Source organism: Panthera tigris, chromosome E2 (genome assembly GCF_018350195.1).
Source record: "Panthera tigris isolate Pti1 chromosome E2, P.tigris_Pti1_mat1.1, whole genome shotgun sequence".
Taxonomy (NCBI): Eukaryota; Metazoa; Chordata; class Mammalia; order Carnivora; family Felidae; genus Panthera; species Panthera tigris.
This window is the reverse complement of record NC_056674.1, coordinates 61,133,507-61,157,139: the sequence shown is the minus strand read 5'-3', so window position 1 is coordinate 61,157,139 and position 23,633 is coordinate 61,133,507. Positions and strand designations below refer to the sequence as shown.

At 47.2% G+C, this 23,633-nt stretch overlaps 1 protein-coding gene across 7 annotated transcripts in view; it reads left to right on the top strand.

Moving 5' to 3' along the window:
• The first annotated feature begins 211 nt into the window (after positions 1-211).
• FANCA (FA complementation group A) overlaps positions 212-23,633 on the top strand; it is a 60,461-nt gene continuing 37,039 nt past the window's right edge. For all 7 annotated transcript variants that reach the window (XR_006212129.1, XR_006212130.1, XM_042970449.1 and 4 more), the window contains exons 1-14: positions 212-331; positions 1,169-1,278; positions 1,628-1,712; positions 5,824-5,966; positions 6,103-6,198; positions 8,574-8,647; positions 12,806-12,915; positions 14,774-14,856; positions 15,339-15,372; positions 15,799-15,865; positions 17,422-17,534; positions 19,076-19,152; positions 19,439-19,580; positions 19,918-20,051. Coding sequence is in view for 5 of the 7 variants with exons in the window: in XM_042970449.1 (XP_042826383.1) it covers positions 253-331; positions 1,169-1,278; positions 1,628-1,712; positions 5,824-5,966; positions 6,103-6,198; positions 8,574-8,647; positions 12,806-12,915; positions 14,774-14,856; positions 15,339-15,372; positions 15,799-15,865; positions 17,422-17,534; positions 19,076-19,152; positions 19,439-19,580; positions 19,918-20,051 (1,347 nt within the window). In the remaining 2 variants the exon portion in view is untranslated. The remainder of the gene's footprint in view (positions 332-1,168; positions 1,279-1,627; positions 1,713-5,823; positions 5,967-6,102; positions 6,199-8,573; positions 8,648-12,805; positions 12,916-14,773; positions 14,857-15,338; positions 15,373-15,798; positions 15,866-17,421; positions 17,535-19,075; positions 19,153-19,438; positions 19,581-19,917; positions 20,052-23,633) is intronic.

Below are 23,633 nucleotides of genomic sequence, written 5' to 3'. Positions count from 1 at the left end.
TCACCCTTCTCCAGGTATCAGGGTACGTGCCTCGTTCTTGCCACCACGAACATGGCGGCACACGCCGCCACCAAGATGGCCGCGTCGTGAGGCCTTCGCCCCATCGGGCAACGGGGTGTGGCCGAGCACCGGGCGGCCAATGGGGAGGCCGGGTAGCCGCCAGCCAATAGGGAGGCCGCGGGGGCCGTAGCCAATGGGGAGGCCGCGCGGGCCGGATGCAGGAGGCTGCGGAGGGAATGGCAAGTTCCCGCCATGTCGGACTCGCAGGTGGAGGGCGCCGCCTCGACCTCGGGGCTGGGGAGTCGCAAGAGGAGGTGGACAGAGCTGCTGGGTAAGAGGGCACGAGGGCTGCGGGAGTGGGCGGTGTCGGACCCTGAGACCCCTTATCTCCTTAGCCTCCGTCGCCCCGGTCCCCGGCCTCTCCTTGTCCCCCAAGACCTCCTGCCTCCTCCCAGTTCCCCAGAACCTCGGTCCTCGTCCTCCTCCGCCCTGAACCCCCGCCTCCTGCCCGCGTCCCACCGACCTCCAGTTCTCCTCTCCCTCAATACCCAGTCCTGTGCCCCCTGTCTTGTTCCCCCCACACCCCCGCCCCCTGGTCCTGGTCTCCCCCGACTTCCCGTCTCTTTTGCCCTCTTCCCATCCCAACGACCCCTGTTCCGGTAGATCTCCGGTTCTTCCTGCATTCGCGGGGCTGGCCCCCTTCCAACGCGACGTCAAGAAAGATGGTTCTAGGAGGCAGGGAGTTAATACTCTGCGTCCAGGAGTGCGGGATGACAGTAAGGGGGTCAGCTTAGCCTACTCCCAGGACCACGTAACCTGACTGAACAAGAATCAACCCCTAGGCTTGGGTTTCATCAGGTTTTCCCAAAATATCCTTTTTCTGTCCCAGGATTCCACAGAGAATTGTCTAGATTTCCTCCCATCGGTGACAGTTACTGGGTCTTTGCTTACCTGGACATTTGGAGAAGTACTGGTCCCTTTTATAAAATGTCCCTCAGTTGGGTGTGTCTGATGTTTTCTCATGATTAGATTTGCATTTTTCATAAGAATACCACGAAGTAAGTGTCCCCGAGGTGCACCACATCAGGGGGTCTAGAATGTCACCAAGTCTTCTTACATGAGTTTTTAAGGTGTGCTGTAATTTCGTGGAACTGGTTTTCGCCCTTAGCGGGAAGGGTCAAGAGGCAAATGTACAGTCCTGGAACAGAGCAGAAGTTACAGGAATCCGCTGTGCACCTCCTGAGACGCCACCTAAACTTGAATGACCTTCTGCTCGAGGTAAGAGGGAATTGGTTCGACCTTTGCAGGCAGATTTGGTGTTTTGCATGCAGCCAAGGCATAATCTTAGAGACCCAGAAAAAGCCTTCTGAGTATCTGGTAGAAGCACCCGTTAAATGTTGACTCGATGAGAAAAAGGTTGTGAGCATTTATCTTTTTTGGAGATAAAATGTGATTTCAGAGTGAATTTAGTTTTTCTCAAAAAGGTTTGGTAAGATTGGCTTTTTAAAAATGTTTACCTCGAGATATTTAAGAATAATGCAGTAGGCAAGCATTATATACACAAATTGTTTTTATGCACACACAACTTGAACTTTTAAGAATAGAGTTCTTTGTATTTGGTTTCTAGGTAGAAGGTGCACCACGTAAGACACTGTGTCTCAATCAGCTGATTGATCCTGAGGCCTGTACTAATCTTTCTAGTTCACTCATAGGTAAGTTAGAACTTAATTTTCTTAATGTATGGAGATATGGGAGAGCTTTATGTAAAGTGGTCTTGATTTGCTTCTAATAAACAAAAGTGGTTGGTTAAGTGTCTGACTCTTAATTTCGGCTCAGGTTGTGAATTCAAGCTCCATGTCGGGCTCTGTGCTGACAGTGTGGAGCCTCCTTGGGATTCTTTCCCTCTCTCTTTGCCCCTCCCCTGCTTGTGCTCTCTCAAAAGTGAATAAATAAATAAACATTAAGAGAAATAAAAAACAGTGTTTCACTCAACATAGGGCTCAGAAAGCAGTAGGAACCAAAGCGTCCCTTGGAAAAACATGGGACAGTAACGTGCATTTCCTTTCTAGAAGTGGTGAAAACAAGTTGTGCTGGGCTGGGGAGAGCAGGCAGGAAACCAGAAGAATATTTCCAGGTTTGAGACTATTTCAAGGTATTTAAATTTGAGAATATGAGATTCAGGGAAGTTCTGTGGGAATAACAAAAAAATTCAATTATTTTCTGGTCATTAACATTTTATTATGAAATGACTTCAGGGAAATATTAACTAATTCATTAATTTTAAAATATTTTTTTTTTTGAGTAACCTTAAACAAATAGACTTACGTTGACAATTGATTGTCAAAGGTCATTGGTAAATGATAGTAATTTTCACTGCCATAATTACATTTGAATTCCACATACAATGTGTCATTCTGGGGAACCAAGCTTAGCCACACACTTACTTGTATGGATTTTGGATCAAGGCTTAAGAACTTGTATAAAAAGCTCTTAACCTTGACTGCAGAAATATAAGACCCTTAATTCATGAATGTTTTAGTGGTTTTTCCTGTTGAAGATAGTGGTTGTGTTACTTATGATACATAGGAAATGTCGTTATATAAAAAAAGATTAAAGCCTTGGGGCGCCTGGGTGGCTCAGTCGGTTAAGCGTCCGACTTCGGCTCAAGTCATGATCTCGCGGTTTGTGAGTTCAAGCCCCGTGTCGGGCCCTGTGCTGACAGCTCAGAGCCTGGAGCCTGTTTCCGATTCTGTGTCTCCCTCTCTCTGACCCTCCCCCGTTCATGCTCTGTCTCTCTGTCTCAAAAATAAATAAACGTTAAAAAATAAATAAATAAATAAATAAATAAATAAAATAAACATTAAAAAAAAATTTAAAAAAAAGATTAAAGCCTTATAAATAAAAACAGACACTTTCCCATGGAGACAATTCAGAAAGAAATGGCTATTCTTTTTTTTTTTTTTTTAATGTTCATTTTCGAGAGAGAGACAGCACGCAGAGCCTGATGTGGGGCTCAAATTCATAAACCATGAGGTCATGACCAGAACTGAAGATGGATGCTTAACTGATTGAGCCACCCAAGTGCCCCTCTTTTTTTTGTAATTTTTTTTAACTTAAGTATAATTAGCATGCATTGTTATATCCGTTTTAGGTGTACAGTATAATGATTCAATAATTCTGTACATTTTTGAGTGCTCGTCGAGATAAGTGTACTCTTGGGGTGCCTGGGTGGCTCAGTTGGTAAAGTGTCCAACTTTGGCTCGGGTGATGATCTCACGCTTCGTGGGTTCGAGCCCTGCGTCGGGCTCTGCTGACAGCTCAGCGCCTAGAGTCTGCTTTGGATTCCATCTCCCTCTCTGCCCCTCCCTTGCTCACGCTCTGTTTCTTGCTCTCTCAAAAATAAACATTAAAAAATTTTGCAAATAACAAAGTAAAATTAAAAAAAAGATACATGTACTCTTAGTTCCCAATTTCCTTTATCTTTTTGGCCATCCCTCCACCCACCTTCCCTCTGGTAACTACCAGTTCATTCTCTATATTTAAGACTGTTTTTCCTTTGTTCATTTGTTTTGTTTCTTAAATTTCACAAATGAGTGAAATCCTATGGTATTTGTCTTTCCCTGATTTATTTCACTTATTAGCATCATATTCTTTTTTTTTTTAATGTCTATTTTTGAGAGAGTGCGTCAAGGGGAGGGGCATAGAGAGAGAGGGAGACACAGAATCGAAAGCAGGCTCCAGGCTCCAGGCTCCGAGCTGTCAGCACAGAACCTGACATGGGGCTTGAACCGACCAACGGTGAGATCATGACCTGAGCATAAGTCGGATGCTTAACCGACTGAGCCACCCAGGCACCCCCCCCCCTTTTTTTTTAATGTCCAGCATTATGTTTTTTAAATCCATCCATGTTGTTACCAATGGTAACATCTTTTTTTGTAGCTGAGTAATATTCCGTTGTATATATACCATATCTTTAGCCATTCACCTATCGATGGACACTTCTTTCTGTATTCTGGCTATTTTAAGTAATGCTGCAATAAACGTTGGCATGCATATATCTTTTAGAATTAGTTTTTTTGTAGTGTAATTATTGGATCTTAGGGTGGTTCTATTTTTAAATTTTTTTTAATCTTTATTTTTGAGAGAGAGGGAGACAGAATGCGAGTGGGGGAGGAACAGAGAGAGAACGACACAGACTCAGAAGCAGGCTTCAGGCTCTGAGCTGTCAGCACAGAGCCCGACGCGGGGCTTGAACTCACGAACCGGGAGATCATGACCCGAGCTGAAGTTGGACACTTAACCAACTGAGCCACCCAGGCGCCCCTCTATTTTTAACTTTTTGAGGAACCTCCACATTGTTCTCCAGAGCGGCTGCACCTGTTTGCACTCCCACCAACAGTGCACAAGGGTTCCTTTTTCTCCACATCCTCGTCAACACTTGTTTCTCGTGTTGTTGATTTTAGCCATTCTGACAGGTGCAAGGTGACATTTCATTGTGCTTTTGATTTGCATGTCCCTGATGATGAGTAATGTTGAACATCTTTTCATGTGTCTCTTGCCCATCTGGATGTCTTCTTTGGAACAATGTCTATTGAGGTCTTCTGTCCTTTTTTTAACTGGATTTTTTGTGTGTTGAGTTGTAGAAGTTCTTTATATATTTTGCGTATTAATCCCTTATCAGATATATCATTGGTAAATATCTTCTCCCATTCAGTAAATTGCCTTTTTGTTTGGTTGATGGTTTCCTTTGCTCTGCAAAAATGGCTAGAAATTAGCATTTTCTTCCCTTCTACCATGAATTATTTCTTGACCTCTATAATTAATAATTTAAAACAATTTTTAATGTTTTTATTTATTTTTGAGCAAGAGAGACAGCGTGTGAGCAGGGGAGGGACAGAGAGAAAGGGAGACACAGAATCTGAAGCAGGCTTCAGGCTCCGAGCTATCAGCACAGAGCCTGACCTGGGGCTCAAACTCATGAACCCTGAGATCATGACCTGAGCCGAAGTTGGACGCTTAACCAACCTACTGAGCCACCCAGGCATCCCCTATAGTTGATGATTTCTAATGTCGTCATTTGCAATCTTTGTAACTATTATTGTTTTAATTTACATATTGGTGTGTGTTTTCAGAACCCTGAAGATAATGGGCACGTGCTACAGCTTTTTAAAAAAATACAAAAAACCCCCTAGTTTTGGAAGTCAAATAAATGAGATGGCAGTTTGCTTGTAGGCATTACCTTGTCTAGGCTGATTGGAGTTCTCACTTGATTGAATGCAGACCAGAGGCTGGATACTCAGGAGGCTGGTGGCTGCCTGTGGCTCAGCACCTAGGCTCCACCTGCCAGTCCGAGGGCTGACCACACCTGTGGTCTCTACTACCCACCAATGTGTGGCACAGCATTTGGGAACGACCCACTTGCCAAACATCAGTATAAAGCCAGTGGAAGCAGGTCTGGTTTTGACACTGAAGTCATTACAAAGACAGGAACCCATTGCAGGAGTCACCGTAGTTGCCAATTGACTGTGCTCCTTGGAAAACTTTGATCGAGTTCTAAGAATATATCTGGCAAGCTCCCTTATTTGTGTCACACGGAGACATTGGCATGTGCAACTGTGGGCTTCGAATGCTGACCATTGTTGTCCTGTGTGTGGCTTCCCTCACGAAATGGTCTTATTTCCATCCCTTGTTTTTCCCTCTAGATCTGTGCTCCCCTTCAGAAGACCATTTTCTGGGCGGCTGCCGCTTAAAAGGCTTTTTAAACACCAGGTCTTCTGTTTTAGATTTTGTAGTGTGTCCCTCGTGTTTTGTTCTGTCTTTAAGGCTCTGCTTTGCGGGATCAAGCTTCAAGGCTGGGTGTCCCTGTGGCAGTGCTGTCCAGCCGGATGGTGGCCTCCAGCATCACGCAGATCTGTGTGTCTGATGGCGAGCCCTCGCACAGGGTGCTGCTGAGCGCAGAGCAGAGGGTGAGACGCCGGGCGATGGGCGCGCTGTGCGCACTCATTGCTCTGGAGCTGTTGGGAAAAGTAGCACATTTCTTTAATGTCGTTTCAAGTGTTTGCTTATTATTGCTTTTTTCAAAGGTTTAACCTCTCTTTTCAGAAGAAACTGTCTTCCTTGTTGGAGGTGGCTCAGTATTTATTGGCACACAGCATGTTCTCCCGATTCTCCTTGTGTCAGCAACTGTGGGAAGTACAGGTACATTGGACCTTGTGGCTCTGACCTTCAGGGTTTCTCCAGTAGTCTCTTGGTTTGGGTCGAGCCCAGAGAGCCCCTGGATGTTCTCGGGGGTTCCGGCCAGCGTCTCGTTAATCACAGACTGGGGGATGAAAGCATTCAGCGGATGCCTCTCTGGGTGGAAAGAAGTGCCTTCCGTTACTGTATTTGTTGGTATTCACCCATAATTAGTACCGTTTACTAGAATGTACCACAGACACATGGTGCTCTATCTTCTTATATGTAATTATGAACAATTTTCCAGGACAGTGTAGTCAACCAGAAAAATGCAATTTAATAATTATTCTTTTTTTTTTCTTCCCAAAGTTTATTTATTTTGAGAGAGAGAGGGAAAGAGAAAAATCAAGCAGGCTCTATGCTGCCAGCATGGAGCCTGACGTGAGACTTGAACCCACAAAACATGGGATCATGACCTGAGCCGAAACCAAGAGTTGGTCGCTTACCAGCTGAGCCACCCAGACACCCGTAAAAATTATTATTAAAAAAAAGATCCTTATCTGTTTTATTTTTTTTGAAACATTTTTAATTCAGTATTCTTGCAGATTTTTGAATAGTTGACAGAACTCAAGGGAATTATTTGGTTATTAAATGAGATCAGTAAGAATATAGAAAAGGTAGGAGAAAACTCAGGTAATGGTGCACTCATGGGTTCCCTCCCCTTCTCTTACCCAGCATACATTATAGAGTTCACCTGATTTGTCAGCAATTGATACGGTCCTGGCGCTCACTGATAACTAGTTACAGGGAGGGGCAGCTGAATGCACACTAGTTGCAGGAATACAGGTGTCCACAGGTGTGCAGGGAAGAGTGACAGCTGCGTGATCGGGTGGTTAGGAAAGGCTTGCTTTTTTATTTTATTTTATTTTATTTTATGTTTATTCATTTTGAGAGAGTACATGCATGTGCCACTGGGGGACAGCAGAGAGAGAGAGAGGAGAGAGGGAGAGAGGGAGAGAGGAGAGAGGGAGAGAATCCCAAGCAGGCTCCTCGCTGTTGGAGTGGAGCCTCACGTGGGTCTTAAACCCACAAACAGTGAGATCACGACCTGAGCCGAGATTAAGAGTCAGATGCTTAAGCAACAGAGCCACCCAGGTGTCCCTAGGAAAAGCTTGCTTGCTTGCTTGCTTGCTTGCTTGCTTTTTTTTAATGTTTTTGAGAGAGGGAGTATGAGCAGGGGAGGTGCAGAGAGAGAGTGGGACAGAGGATCTGAAGCGGGCTCCGTGCGGACAGAGGAGAGCCCGAGCCTGGGCTTGAACTCACGTGAGATCATGACCCGAGCTGGGGTCAAACGCTCAACCGAATCACCCAGGCACCCCTGGGAAAGGCTTTCTAAGAGAGCTGGCAGCTGCATGGCGTGTGAAGGGAGAGTGCCATTTTGCTGGGTGGAGAGTAGGACGAAGCGGACAGTGGGAGACAGCTGACTTGAGTGAGGTGTCCTGGCGGGGAGGAGGAGGGGTGTCTGCTCCAGGAGGGAGGACCTCACTGGGATAGGAGAGAACAAGAGGGACAGAAGCTGGGTCACAGCTGGCCTGTGCTGCATCCAAGAGTCTCAGCCTTGCTCTGGAAGCTGTGAAGGGCCACTGGAGAGTTCTAAGAAGAGCAGATGTTGAGAGGTCCAGTCTCTGTTTTGGAACACATGGGAGAAAGGCACTGAAGCAGGTTAGAGTAGAGACTGGGTAGGGTGCCAGGAGGTGAAGGATGGTAATGGTGAGTGACTGAAGGCTTGGTGAGTTGATTTTTATTTATTTTTTTGTTAAAAATTTGTAATGTTTGTTTATTTTTGAGAGAAAGAAAGAGACACAGAGCGTGAACAGGGGAGGGGCAGAGAGAGAGGGAGACACAGAATCCGAAGGAGGCTCGAGGCTCCGAGCCGTCAGCATAGAGCCCGACGCCGGGCTCAGACTCCCGAACCGTGAGATCATGACCTGAACCGAAGTCAGACACTCAACCGACCGAGCCACCCAGATGCCCCTTAGTTTTATTTTTTTTAATATTTATTTTGAGAGAGAGCTTACGTGAGTGGGGGAGGGGCAGAGAGAGAGAAAGAGGGTCCCAAGCAGGCAGTGTGCTGTCAGCGTAGAGTCTGGCGTGGGGCTTGATTTCATGAACCTTGGGGTCGTGACCTGAGCCGAAATCAAGAGTCGGAAGCTTAACCGACTGAGCCCCCCGGGCGCCCCTGCTTGGTGAGTTAAGGCCAAAGTGGATCCAGTGTGTATCTTAGGGCGTGATTGTTACCCCGCTTTAGTTCTGCGTAGAGCACAGTGCTCAGGTACGCAGCCTGCACGTTGCGGGGAAGTGTGCGCGTGATGGACTCACAGTACGGTTTTTTTCTTTAGGGTTCTTTGTTGCTTGAGGTCGTGTGGCAGCTTCACATACAAAACGTTGTGAGCTTCCAAGAGCTGCTGGAAAGGTAGTGTACCGGCGATAATTTAATATTACCTTAATATTACATGATTTATTTTTTGTAATCTAACCTGCTGATGAATTACTTATTTATATGTTAAAGCCAAAAATCACTGAAACTCTTCGTTATTTAAAGAGAACATTTGTTATGGTTAAAGTTGTTTGTAATGCCCAGACTTGGTCGTGTTTTCTTTTTTTTTTTTTAACGTTTGTTTTTGGGAAAGTGCAGGCAGGGGAGGGCCAGAGAGAGGGGGGCAGAGGATCGGAAGTGGGCTCTGCGCTGACAGACGGACAGCCATGAACCTGACGTGGGGCTTGAATTCATGAACTGTGAGATCACGACCTGAGCCAAAGTCAGATGCTCAACTGACTGAAACCCCCAGGTGTCCTGGTAACGTTTTCTTTGTATGAGATATGTCATGTGATAATTTTTTTTTTAAGATTTTATTTTTAAGTAATGTTCACACCAAAGTGGGGCTTAAACTCATAACCCTGGGGTCAAGAGTTGCACGCTCTACCGTCTGAACCAGCCAGGTGCCCTTCTGATAAAATATTGTTAAAAATTATAAAAGAGTGGTGCCTTGGTGGCTCAGTTGGTTAGACGTCCGACTCTTGATTTTGAGTTCAGGTCGTGATCTTATGGTTCATGGGGTTGAGGCCTGTATTGGGCTCTGTGCTGGCAGTGCAGAACCTGCTTATGATTCTCTGTCTCCCTCTCCCTCTGCCCCTCCACCGCTCAAGCTTTCTCTGTCTCCCTCACAAAATAAATAAATAAACATTAAAAAAACCCCACAACTATTTGTAGAGGATACCATCTTGCATATAGAAAACTCTAAGGAATCCACACTGTCAAGTATTAGAGCTACTAAGCTGGTTTAGCAAGGTTGCAGGAAACAACATCAACATACAAGTCAATCGAGTGTTTATACAAGAACGGTGAACAATCTGAAAACAAAGTAATTCTATTAAAAAGAACATTGAAACGATTAAATTAGGAATAAAGTAAAAGAAGTGCAGGACTTGTATACTAGAAATTCTAAAGCGTAATGGAGGGAAACGAAGACCTAAATAAATAGGCGTTTCATGTTCATGGATTGGAGCACTCAGTGTTGTTAAGATGGCAGTACTCCTTCTCTACACTTCCTTGCAGTGATCTATACATTCACTATAATCTCCATCAAAATCTAGCCTGGCTTTTTTGCATACATTGACAAGCTGATTCTTTTTTTATTTTTTATTTTTTAAACTTTACAACCAAATTAGCATCTAGTGCAACAGTGATTTCAGGAGTAGATTCCTTAGTGCCCCTCACCCATTTAGCCCATCTCCTCTAGCACAACCCCTCCAGTGATTTTCAGTTCTCCATATCTATGAGTCTCTTCTGTTTTGTCCCCCTCCCTATTTTTATATTATTTTTGTTTCCCTTCCCTTATGTTCATCTGTTTTGTCTCTTAAAGTCCTCATATGAGTGAAGTCATATGAGTTTTGTCTTTCTCTGACTAATTTCACTTAGCATGATACCCTCCAGTTCCATCCACGTGGTTGCAAATGGCAAGATTTCATTCTTTTTGATTGCTGAGTAATACTCCATTGTATATATGTACCACATCTTTATTCATTCATCCATCGATGGACATTTGGGCTCTTTCCATACTTTGGCTATTGTCGATAGTGCTGCTATAAACACGGGGGTGTATATATATCCCTTCGAAACAGCACACTCGTATCCCTTGGATAAATGCCTAGTAGTGCAATTGCTGGGTCGTAGGGTAGTTCTAGTTTTAGTTTTTCGAGGAACCTCCACACTGTTTTCCAGAGTGGCTACACCAGCTTGCATTCCCATGACAAGCTGATTCTGATTTTGATATGGAGGTACAAGGGACCCTGACTATCCAAAATTCCTTCAGAAAGAACAACAATGTTGGGGAGTCACAGGTCCTGTCTGCAGAATTTACTACAAAGCTAGGCTGTGGTGCAGGCATAAGGGTAGACCTAGAGTAATGGAATAGGATTTCCAGTCCGGACATAAACCCACACGTATATGTCAGGTGATTTTCGACAAGGGTGCCAAGACCATTGGACAGGGAAAAAATAGTCCGTTCAACAAGTGGTATTGGGACAACTGAACCTACACATGCAAAAGAATGAACTTGGATCCCTGCTTCACAAAACATATAGCAATTAAGTCACAGTGCACCAAAGACCTAAACATAAGAGCTAAAGCCATAAAATTTCTAGAAGAAAATCTAGGGTTATGTCTGCACGAGCTTAGATTAGGCAGTGGTTTCTTGGAAAAGATGCCTAAAATTCATGGTACGAAAGAAAATGTCGAGGAAGATTGTGCTTCATCAAGTTTTAAAATTTTTGTGTGCAACATTCTTAAGACTGTTAAGACCGTGAAAAGACAACACCTAGAATGGGAGAAATTATTTGCAAATCCTGTATCTGATTATCTAGTATCTAGCGTAAAGAACTCTTATATCTCAACAGTAAAAAGACAATCCAATTAAAAATGGACCAAGGGTTTCAATAGACATTTGTCCGAAGAGCATACACGTAAGGCTAAGCACACGAAAAGATGCCAGATGTCGTTAGTCACCAGAGAAATGCAAGTCTGACTGGTGAGGACCCCTCCCACCACCCCACCCACTGCTTCTGCTTCTGGGTCCAGGCTCCAAATGGAGTTGTGCGTGCCTGATGCCCTCGATGACCACCATAGCTTCAAATCGCTGCTGTTTTGTTTTGTTTTTGATTATTTTACTCTAATTGAGCTTGCTTTGTACTCGATTAGTAGTAAGCTACTCCAAATAAACTTTTTTTTGTTAAAGCTTATTTATATATTTTGAGAGAGAGCGAGCCGGTGGGCAGCACAGAGCCTGACATGGGCCTTGATCTCACGAGCTGTGAGATCATGATGTGAGCCAAAATCAAAAGTTGGACTCAACTGGGGCACCTGGGTGGCTCAGTAGGTTGGGCGTCCCCAACTTCAGCTCATGTCATGATCTGGAGGTTCGTGACTTCGAGCCCCGCATCAGACTCTGTGCTGACAGCTCAGAGCCTGGAGCCTGCTTTGGATTCTGTGTCTCCCTCTCTCTCAGCCCCTCCCCTGCTCATGCTATGTCTTTCTCTCTCTCTCAAAAATAAGTAATAAATGTTAAAAAAAAAAAAAAATTAAAAAAAAAAAAGTTGGACTCAGCTGAGCCATCCAGGTGCCCCTAAACTTTTTGAAAATGATTATTTAAAAACATTAAAAAAAAAAAAATTTTTTTTTTTTTTAATGTTTTTATTTTTGAGTGAGAGACCGACAGAACACGACTGGAGGAAGGGCAGAGAGAGAGGGAGACACAGAATCCAACGCAGGCTCCAGGCTCTGAGTTGTCAGCCCAGAGCCTGACGTGGGGCTCAAACTCACAATCCGCGAGATCGTGACCTGAACCGAAGGCAGACACTTAACTGACTGAGCCACCCAGGCACCGCTAAAAAAAATTTCTTTTTTTTTGCCCCTAAAATTTTTTTTTTTTTTTTAATTTTTTTTTTTCAACTTTTTTATTTATTTTTGGGACAGAGAGAGACAGAGCATGAACGGGGGAGGGGCAGAGAGAGAGGGAGACACAGAATCGGAAACAGGCTCCAGGCTCCGAGCCATCAGCCCAGAGCCTGACGCGGGGCTCGAACTCACGGACCGCGAGATCGTGACCTGGCTGAAGTCGGACGCTTAACCGACTGCGCCACCCAGGCGCCCCTGCCCCTAAAATTTTTTTAATGTTTATTTATTTTTGAGAGAGAGAGAGAGAGTATGAGCAGGGGAAGGGCAGAGAGAGAGGGAGACACAGAATCCGAAGTAGGCTCCAGGATCTCACTTGTCAGCACAGAGCCTAACACGGGGCTTGAACTCAACCAGCTGTCAGATCATGACCTGAACCGAAGTCGGATGCCTAACCAACTGAGCCACCCGGGTGCCCCGAAAATGATCATTTTTAATGTCAGTAGCAGCTGTTCCGATAACCCGTGTACGTCAGCTGGGCTTGTTGTGACTTCTGGGAATAGCTCACATGGTCGCCAGATCGTTCTCTGTGCCCCAGCTTCTGAGTGAAGTGACCGGGGAAGAAAACGGCCTGGTGGATATCGAGGGATGGTGAGCACATGGTGTGTGCTTTGTCCCTAGTCATGCTGACACGCAGGCCACAGTGGCGTGGCTCTTTAGGAACCTGTGCCTTCTGTGTGAGGAAATGGAAGCATCTCCGTACAGTGACATCGCCAGTGCTATGCTTTCTGGTAAGTTCACAACAGGGGCAGGTTCACAGATAAACTTTAAGTCAGCGGGAATGCTTTTTGCTGTGACAGTCTGTGGGAAACAGGACAGCCCCGCACCCCTGGCATGGGAATCCGGAAAAACAGTCCATTCGCCGAGTGGTATTGGGACAAGTGGCCACTCACGTGAAGTTGGAGCCCTGCTTCACACAACATGCGGTAATTAAGTCATAGTGCACCAACGACCTAGAAGAAAATCTAGGGCTACCACCGCGTGAGACCGTCTCCACCCAGGCCTCCTGCCTGGGTTTGCTCGTGTTTGAATTTTGTGGAGGTTTCGCCAAGTCCGTCTGTTGACCCGCTGTGTCGGGGGCCGGTGGCTACTGTGTTTAAAATACGCAGATTACGATCTGCCAGACCAGGAGCTACAAGGCCACCACACGGGGTCTGCAGGGAGCTCCCTCAGCCCCTCAGCTCCCATTCCGGAGAGATGAACACCTCCGGGGCCCTGTCGATTGGAGGTGCAGCCTCAGTGTGCTCACAGAAAGGAAATCAAGTCACGGAAATTGTTGCTTTCGGATCCCAGAAAAGGAGAGCTGCAGTTAGCTAGGGAAGTTCACAAGTGAGCAGGAGACAGGGTACGAGTGCCCGTTACTTGTGGGGTGATTGGACCTGAGGTCACCAACTTTTTATGGGCTCAACTCTAAATGGTTATTATTTTTTTTAATGTTTATTTTTGAGAAAGAGCCCATGCAGAGGAGGGGCAGAGAGAGAGAGGCAGAATCCCAAGGAGACTGCGCCGTCAGAACAGGCCCGGTGTGGGGTTTGGACTCACAAACTGAGAGATCGTGACCTGAGCCCAAGTCAGACACTTAACCGCCACCCTGGCGTCCCCTAAGTAGCCATTTCAAAAGGTGCCCTGGAAAAGCAAAGCAGGAAGTGTGGCAGGCATGCTAAGCTCACGGCCTGATCTAATCATCATCCGACCCTGGGTGAGAGCAGGGGCGCCATGCTGTCCATTGCCTGGACAGTAGCTCGGAGTGGCAGTTTTCTTGTCACACTTGTCTTTTTCTGGGTGTCTTTCCCTTTGGGTGGGCCCTGTCCTAGGCTGCTCTCTGAGCCAGCAGAGCCTTGCCGTTGTCAGTAATTCTGAGGAATTAAATCTCCAAATAAGCAACATATTAGATGAGAAGTAGAATGTTCCACACAGGTAGCTTGTGAATTTTTTTTTACGTCACAAAAGATATGTTCCTTTTTCCTAAAGCTTTCGTGGTGATGGATGTGAGCTCCTTGTGATTCCTGAATCCTATAGTCTGGGCTCAGAGAATTTAAATTGAAGATTAGACAAAATATTTTTGATTTCAGTCCTTTAATTTTATCAGAACTTATGGGTCCATTTCCTGCCCCATTCTCCTGAATGTAATGCTTCTGGGTCTTCCTGGAACAGTCCTTATATTTTGGGGTAGGAGATTGGCTAGAGAGATAATCCACATGAAACCCTTAGATGTTTTTTTTTTTTTTTAATTTTTAAGTAATCCCTACACCCAATGTGGGGGTCAGACTCAACAACCCCGAGATCAAGAGTCACCTGCTGTACTGACTGAGCCAGCGAGATGTCCCAGATGCTGCTTTTTTGTTTAAGAGTAAAATCCTTTCCATAAACTTGATGGACGACAAGAATTTCCCTTTCAAATAGAGTGGCAAAGAGCACAGTCTCGTTCAGGAAGGGTTTTGTGGGTTGGGCTGGTGAATGCTTGTGTGTGGGGTGACGCCTCCTGTGGGTCCTCATCCTCCAGACCCTCTGGAAAGTGGATTCTCTGTGTCATCCACAGCAATTTGAAGATTACGGTGCGTTGACGTTTTTGGGTTTTGTGGCTTTCAGATCTTGTGCAAATGTTTGTTTTGAGAGGATTTCAGAAAAACTCGGATCTCAGAAGAAATGTGGAGCCTGAACAGATGGGCCAGGTAGGAGGAAAAGCGATATGAAGAGTTGGGAATCGGTTCGTTATGGGAATGCAAGTTTCTGGACAAGCGGCTAATATCTGACCGACCCACGTTGTAGTGTATGAGCTTTGATGGGGGAATCTTGTTTTCATGAGGTGCTCCGTGAGTGATGTCACTCCCTCATCCAGCTCTTGAGGGTGAAGGCCTTCACGAGAGCCCAGAATCTAGCTTGTGCTTTCGGACGAGAGGGAAGGGAGAACTTTCCACCAGCAGAGCTCTGCCAACCCTCTGAGCCAGGGGCTGTGGGAGGCCAGCAGGCTTCGGGCCAGGGTCCCCGGGAGCATGATGGATGCTTTCAGAAAGTCTGCCCTTTCACTGTCAGGGTCTCCCCAGCGTTGGGGTGCTGTCTAGGATGCACTTTCTCATTTTGCTGTAGAGCGACCGGTCTTCTTGTGTGATACGCATATGTGATTAACGGTGACTTCGGTCTTGTGCTTTGACAGCTCGCGTTTGTTGTACTTCAGAGAATGCTGATCTGTGAGTCACCTGCTCCTGCCCCAGCCTGTCCATGAGTTCGTTTGCTTATTAGGAATTCTCAAGGTTTCCTGCCTTTGCATTTCAAGTACTTCACCTGAACTGACCCTCTACGGTCTCTCCTGGCTTTGCACTTAATCTCCAGAGCTACAAATGACAACCAGTGTAACGGTTAATTAGGGAAGCCTTTTATTGTCTATGTGTTTTGATTGATTTAAAAGGCTTACGTCTCGGGTACCACTGGGATGCGTGGGGAGGACTTGTGCCATGTGGGGACCTAGGAGGCCTCGGCGGTCTGTTATCTGGAGGTGGAGGAGGTTTCTCCAAAGATGCATTACCTGACTCGTCCACTAGTACTGGTTGGGGGTCGTTTTTGATGGATTGTGGCGGTGAGCTGATGTGTTTTCTGTTCCCACCATCTGTCCTCAGTCGCTCTCGAGGCTTTGGCCGCTGGCATGCAGGATGGGTCCCCACAGCACAAGGTGGTGAAGTGCTGGTAAGTCCTGGGAGCAGGCCTGCTGGGTGTGCTCAGGGGATAGTGCCCATTGCCTTAAAGGTCCTGGGCATTTGAAACAGTCCCGAAGGATCAACATCTGGTTCCTGAACACGTTCTCTGCCGTTGTGACAACATCAGTTGAGGACAACCGCTGGAAAGCGCTAGAAACCCTCTGGTCCGCCTGCTCCCTCTCAAGATTCCCCCTTTCTTCGGGAATCCTCCATCACCTGGTCTGAGCCCGGATCCCTGAGGGTCGTGGCGGGCGGTAGGACACTCCTGGAGCGACCTTCTCACTGCCTCGGCTCTCCCCTCGTGCCTCCCTGCCCATGCCCTCTGGCCACCAAACCCTCGGTGCGCCCTGAAGCTGGCACTCACGTTCACCCGTGGTCGGGATTTGCCACGTTAGCCTTCTCGCTGCGTGGCTCTCTGGTAGTTCACGTTGAGGAGTGGTTGTTGGGGTGTCTGGGTTTGCTTCAAAGTAATGTGGGATGAGGCCAGCCCGGAAGTCGGTTCTTTCCTGGGAAACCAGGAGAGTTTTCCAGCATTCCCAGGCCTTGGGAAACCCTCTGTTCTTTCATTGTTTGGCTCCTGATTGCCTGTTCTCCAGTAATTCTCGTGACCCTCCGACATGCTGTGTCATTCAGTGCTTAAACTCTGTACAACCAACACTGCTTTGCTTTCTGCATTTTCTGCTTTTATAACACGCCTGACTGGATTGCTCAGATTCCTGTCCCGAGAGTTAGGTAATGACTGTTGATATGTTTGTTTCTTTTTAAGTTTCTTAATTAGTTGCCAGTGTTGACGATAAAAGCAGACCCCTCTCCCTTCCCGGTCCGGGCGGCCAGGCTTCCTGGCACACGGGGGTTTGCATCCCAGTCTGGCCCTCGGGAAGGCCACCCCTTCTGCTCGGTGTCTCCTCGTTGCTTGCGTGACTGGGGCTGGTCTTCTGCCTGAGAAGCTGGCTACGGCTGTCAGCAGCTCTGACGCTGGCACAGTGAATTGCCCCCAGGGCTCCACTGTCAGGCAGCCCCATCACCCGTTGTCCCTCCTGACTTGTCAGTGACGTCCCTTGCCCGCTGCTCTTCCTTCCTTGTGTCATGAGGCTTCATCAGCTTCGGGAAACATTGCTGCATCTGAATGTCTGTGTGCCAGGCACTCTGCACAAGCCTGGCCAAGGCCCTGCTGGCCCCTGGTTCCCATTTCACAGATGGGGAGGCTGAGGCTTTGTAACATTTGCAGATTGCTGTGCACTGACCCAGACTTGCGGAGGTCATTCCGATCCCTTTCTGGCTTTTCTGCTCTATGGGCGGTCCCTTTCTTAGTAGACCCACACTTCTCCAGACTCCCATTTCGAGTCTGTGGCACAGCGGCCTGGCAGAGTGAACGTTTCAGGGTTCTGGAAAGGGAGAGCCTTTGTGCCCCCTGAGCTGAGAGTTGGGGGCCTCGAGGTCCGTGCAGCCTTGCTGGACAGAAGTAGCCTTTGATGAGCCGTTGGCACGGCCGGGACCCTGGAGGGCCCCTCTTTTGCTGAGCGCCTCTGAATGTTGTGTTTGCAGGTTCGGCGTGTTCTGTGGACACACATATGACAGAATGATTTCGACAGATTCTCCTAAGAGATTTTTCAGTCATACTCTGACTCAGGTGCTAACCCACAAGCCTGTGCTGACAGGTAGGTTCCAGAGCCCAGGTTGTTTGGCTCCAGATGGGAGCTTGGGCCCAGATGGCAGGACTCTGAGACGGCTCAAGAGCATGAGGACACGTTATCATCGAATGTCTTCATTTGAAAGTTACACATGCTCATTAAAAAAGCTCAGTATTAACAGTACGGGAAGGAGAACTGTCACCCATCAGCCATATTGTCACCACAATAGAAATATCTTTAACGCAAAACTTTTCTTGTGGTCTTTTCTCAGTAGATCATGAAAATCTAGTTATCAGAGTGACTTACTAGGTTTTGTTTTAATAAATCATATAAACGTTTTCTTATGCACAGTTGATCCTTGAATGATGTGGGGTTAGGGACCCTGACCCCATGTGCAGTGGAAAATCTGCATATAGCTTTTGACTTTTCAGAACTTAACTCTTAACAGCCCACTGTTGACCAAAGCCTTACAGGTAACAGAAACAGTCGATTAACACAGATTTTGTACGGTACATGTGTTATGTACTGTGTTCTTATGGTAAAGTAAGCTGGAGGAAATAATATTCAGACATCATGAGAGAGTAAATGTACGGTATTACACTGTATTTATCAGGAAAAAACTGCATGTAAGTGGACCCACACACATTTCAAATCCGTGCTGTTCAAGATTCAGTTGTAATTACATGCTGCTGCTTTTGCTTTTTTTTTTTTTTTTTTTTTTTGAGAGAGAGAGAGCGAGCGAGTGCGTGTGTGGGATGGGCAGGGAGAGAGGGAGACAGGGAATCCCAGGCAGGTTTCACAGTGTCAGTGCAAAGCCTGACGTAGGGGCTGATCCCACCACCCTGGGATCATGACCTGAGCTGAAATCAAGAGTTGGAGCCCCCCAGGCCCCTATATGCTTTTCTTAAAAGTGGTTAACGGCATATCATCCTCCAATGGGTGTCCTGTGGTTGGTGTCACCATCTGTTCGGTGACAGTGTTTGCAAGTTTTCACTGGTACTCAGGAGGTGAAAATGAAAACCTTGCCCAGTAGGCTTTTTCTATGTGCAGCGGTGTGTCCTGGGTGGGGGGGGGGGGGGGGAAGGGTTCCTCCAGCAGCATTGTGTCCTGGGGGTGGGGGCAGGGGTGTTCCTCCAGCAGCGGCGTGTCCACGGGGGGAGGGGGGTTCCTCCCGCAGCGGTGTGTCCTCGGGGGAGGTCCTGCCCCAGGGAGGGATGCAGGGATGTTTCCAGCAGGTGCTGTGTTATACTTTCTGAAGGGCCTGCTCCAGTCAGCTACCCTTTCAACAGTGTCCTCAGTGATTGCTTAACGACACAGGGTGTAGAAGGAGCAAAGTTAAAATGTAACTAATGGATTAGAAAACATAGCAGATATGATGAAGATTACCGGCAGGGAGCTGGGCCAAAGATACAAGCATTTGATAGAAAATGGGGAAAACAGGGAAATGGTGAACTCAGGTAACAATTGAAAAATGCACATTAAACCAGGTTTTTTTGACATTGAGCCAAGGCACAGCTTTTCATGATTACTGACTTGACCTCTTTGTCTCTTCTCATTCTTGAATGAAGTTTCTGATGCTGTTCAGATGCAGAAAGAGTGGAGCTTTGCGAAGACCCACCCTCTGCTCACCGGCCTGTACCGCAGGGTGGGTGTCGCCGCGCTCAGACCTGATGCCCCCTGCGCCAGGAGGCACTGCTGCCGCGAGCCTCTGTGGCTCCCAGCCCGGGGAGAGAGGCCAGGGGGCTCCGTGGGCCCCACCATCCACACCTGGACCCCGGGGTGCCCCGAGACCGGACGTCTCGCTTGGGCAGAGCACCTCCTCACCTCCCCACACGTGTCGCCGTGTCGACCCCACGTCGTGTCCGACGGGAAGTGGGACGGAGCTGAGGCCCCACCGCCTGACGCGCGGCTTGTTTGGGCACTCCTTTCAGCTCTTCACGATGCTAAGTCCAGAGGAGCTAGTTGGCCATTTGCAGGAAGTTCTGGAAACACACGAGGTGAACTGGCGGCATGTGCTCTCCTGTGTGTCCACACTGGTGATCTGCTTACCCGAGGCGCAGCAGCTGGTTAAAGGTGCACCCGGGTGGGAGCCGTGTGCTGCGTGTGCGTGCGTGTCCTGTGGTTTGTGGGTGAGCCTGTCCGTGGAATGCGGGCTCCGCTCACCGGCCTCGATGGCGCCCTGTGTCTTTTTGTCTGTGCCCTTGGTCCGCCTCCCGTGGTGGCGATCTGCTTGCTACAGCCTCCCGTGATCAGTGTTTGGCTCTTGGGGTCACTCGTTACCCAGGCTCTTGAACTGGGCACTGCGCGTGCGTGTTCTCCTGACTGCCGTGCCCTATCCCTGGCGGGACGTCCGCGTTTTCTTTGCCGATGCCCTTGTCTGCCAAGTGTGACTGTGGTCGTTCCCTCCTAGATTGGGTGGCCCGATTGCTGGCCCGTGCGTTCGAGAACTGCGACCTGGACAGCATGGTCACTGCGTTCCTGGTTGTGCGTCAGGCTGCGCTGGAGGGCCCGTCTGTGTTCCCGTCCTATGCAGACTGGTTCCAGGTGAGCTGCCCCCCAGCAGCCACTGGTGGGTCTCTGACTCGCCGTCCTAGGAACAGACGCACTCTGTGGGTCAGGTCTGTTCCTCTCCCCGCCCTCCCCCCGCCGGAGCCCCGTGCTGCTCTGTCTGGGCTTTGCTCCCTCCTCTCATGGCCTCCTTGCCTGCCCAGTCAGGTCTCCGAGCACGGGAGTGCGGTCAGGAAACCAGGAAAACAAATGTGCCCGCTGCTCTTGGCACAGTGTGCTCATCCCAGACGGGTGCCCCTCACCTTCCGCGGGGTCTTCTCTTTGTTTCCACCACATCTGTGCAGCTGTGCACGGCCTGCCGAGTCTCGCCTCTGAGAAAGCTTCTTCCAGACATCAACTTTGAAGGTTGGGTGTGTGTAAATCTGTCATTTAAAAGGCTATCTAATTTGGGCGCCTGCGTGGCTCAGTCAGTTAAGTGTCTGACTTCAGCTCAGGTCATGATCTCAAGGTTCGTGAGTTCGAGCTCCACTTCGGATGAGCTCACGCCCTGGGTGAGCCCCGCTTCTCTCTCTACCCCTCCCTTACTTGCACCCCCTCCCCCCCCCAAAAAAAGCTATCTCATTCTTTGTTGAGGTTTTGGGTTTTCTTGCCGTGCTGCCTGGGTGGTGTAGTTGGTGGTGGTTTGTGGGGAGCCCATCTTCCTCCAGTTCTGAGCATTAGCTGCACCTGCACAGACACCCGGAGAGCCTGGCTTGGCCCCTGCCTGGGGCATTGGTACAGCACGGTGGTTGTGGGGTTCTTTCTTTGTTCTTTTATTCCTTGGAACTGATTCCGGTCAGCCCTGTGCTCCCCCAGCAGTGGGCTGTCGGCCCAGGAGCACCCACGGGACGCACATGGGGCTGTTGGCAGTGTCTACAGCCGGGGGACCCTTTGTGGCCACACTGGCCTGTTTCCTGTGTCTGCTGTGCCTAGGTGATTCGGTCACAACCAGGTATCCCCTGGCCTGGGTTTTGCCCACTTCTCAGGACAACACATGGACAGGAATGCTTGGGAAGTGCTGTGTTGATTGTGTGTTTTTTGTTTTTTTGTTTTGTTTTTCCTTTTACCTTTTAAATCAAGTTTATGGAGATAGAATTTACATAAAATGTACCCAATTTAGGTGAATGCTTGTGCGAGTTTGACAGATGTTTAAGTGTACGTTCAGTGTTTAAAGATCTGTTTTAATCTTTATTTTCAAGAGTGTTAATGTAAATAGGCCAATGTGATGATTTTAAATTTGAGCCCTTTGGGGTCCTGAATTACGGTTCTTAGCTCATCATGGTATGTACTTAGATGTAATTTTTCTAATGAAAAAAACTTTTTTCTCTGAAGTGACGCTAAATGCTGTTGTAACCCCAGATTCGGAGGTGTGTGTGTTATTTTAGGTACTTGACATAAACACTTCGAATAAGCTGTGGGTCTCCTCTGGTGGCTTTTTTTTTTTAATTTTTTAATTTTTTTACTTGTTTCTTTATGTATTTATTTAGAGAACATCTTCGAGCAGGGAACAGGCAGAGAGAGAGAGAGAGAGAGAGAGCGAGAGAGAATTCCAAGCAGGCTCCACACTGTCAGCATGGAGCCCCATGTGGAACTCAAACCCTCGAACTATGAGATCATGACCTAAGCCAAAATCAAGAGTCAGACGCTCAAGTGACTGAGTGGTAGCTTGTTTTTATTCCTGTTTCCAGGGTGTCATTGAGGCTCACTCTTGATTTGAACGGATGTTGCCGAGGGTCGGTAACCCTTCTGTGTAGACAGACACCTTAGAGGAGGGAGTTGCTGGCCCTGTACTTGGGTGGGAGCTGAATGGTGACGTGGGGGCAGTCCTCAACGGACTCAGCCCTCAGGCACCTCTATTTCCTAAATTCCACATATGGGTGAAATCAGATGGTATTTGTCTTTTCTGACTGACTTATTTTGCTTAGGATAATACGTTCTAGCTCCATCCACGTCTTTGCAAACGGCAGGATTTCATTCTTTTTGATGGTTCAGTAATGTTTATGGTGTATGTACCACATCTTCTTTATCCACTCATCAGTCAGTGGACGTCTGGGCTCTTTCCATAATGGCTGTTGTAGATAATGCTACTGTAAACATTGGCGTGCACGTACCCCTTTGAATGAGTATTTTTGTAGCCTTTGGATAAATAACCTAGTTGTGTAATTGGTGGGTTGTAGGGTAATTCTATTTTTAACTGTTTGAGAAACCTCCACACTGTTCTCCAGAGCGGCTGCACCATTTTGCATTCCCACCAACTGTGCAAATTGTTCCCCTTTTCTCCGCATCCTCTCCCACACCCATTGTTTTTTGTGTTGTTAATTTTAGCCATTCTGACAGGTGTGAGTTAGTATCTCATTGTAGTTTTGATTTGCATTTCCCTGATGATGAGTGATGTTGAGCATCTTTTCATGTGTCTGATGGCCATCTGTATGTCTTTGTAGAAAGGTTTGTTCATGTCTTCCCATTTAAAAAAAAAATTTTTTTTAACATTTATTTATTATTGAGAGACGGACACAGAGCGTGAGCAGGGGAGGGGCCGAGAGATGGAGAGACACAGAATCTGAAGCAGGCTTCAGGCTCCTAGCTGTCAGCAAAGAGCCTGATGTGGGGCTCAAACTCACGAACCATGAGATCATGACCTGAGCCCAAGTCGGATGCTTAACTGACTGAGCCACCCAGGTGCCCCTTTTCCTCTATTCTGAATAGAGTATATGAATAGAGTATCCCTTGCCGGATAGAGTATTCTTGGTTGAAGAATTTTCCCTTTCAGCACTTTGAATATACCAAGCCCCTCCCTTCCGGCTTGGAAAGTTTCTGCCGAAAAATGTTCTGAAAGCCTTATGGGGTTTCCTTTGTATGTAGCAGTTTTCCTCTGTTATGGTTCTTTTAAAATATTTTCTTTCTCACTATATTTCGCAAATTTAATTACAACGTGTCTTAGTGTGGATCTGCTTTTGTTGATTTTGATGGATCTTCTGTGTGCCACTTCGATCTGGTGATCTATTTCCTTCCTTAGATTAAGGGCATTTTCAGCTATTATTTCTTCAAAGAAATTCTCTGCTCCCTTTTCTCACTCTTTTTCTTCTGGGACTCCTTTAATGCTAATGTTATTACATTTGAAGGAGTCACTGAGTTCCCTAAGTCTGTCCTCATGTTGCATAATTTTTCTTTCTCTCTTTTGTTGAGTCTCATTGCTTTCCATTACTCTGTCTTCTAGGTCATTGATTCATTCCTCTGCTTCTTCCAGCCTGCCCTTCATTCCATCTAGTGTGTTTCTTTCTTTCTTTTTTTTAATTTAACCCTTTATTTCTGCTGTGTTATTCCTTATGTCCGTGTTAATGGTCTCACTGATGTCCTCCACTCTTTTCTCAAGTCCCGTGAGTATCCTTAGGATTGTTGCTTAAATTGGCCATCAGCCATGTTACTTACAGTTGCCTCCCTTCGATCTCCAGCTGTGGTCTTGTCCTGTCCTTTCATTTGGAACAGATTCCTGTGTCTTCTTATTTTGTCTAAGTCTCTGCACCTACTTCTGTGTGTTAGGAAAGTCAGTCTCCTGATCTTGAGGGTAACGGCCTTCTG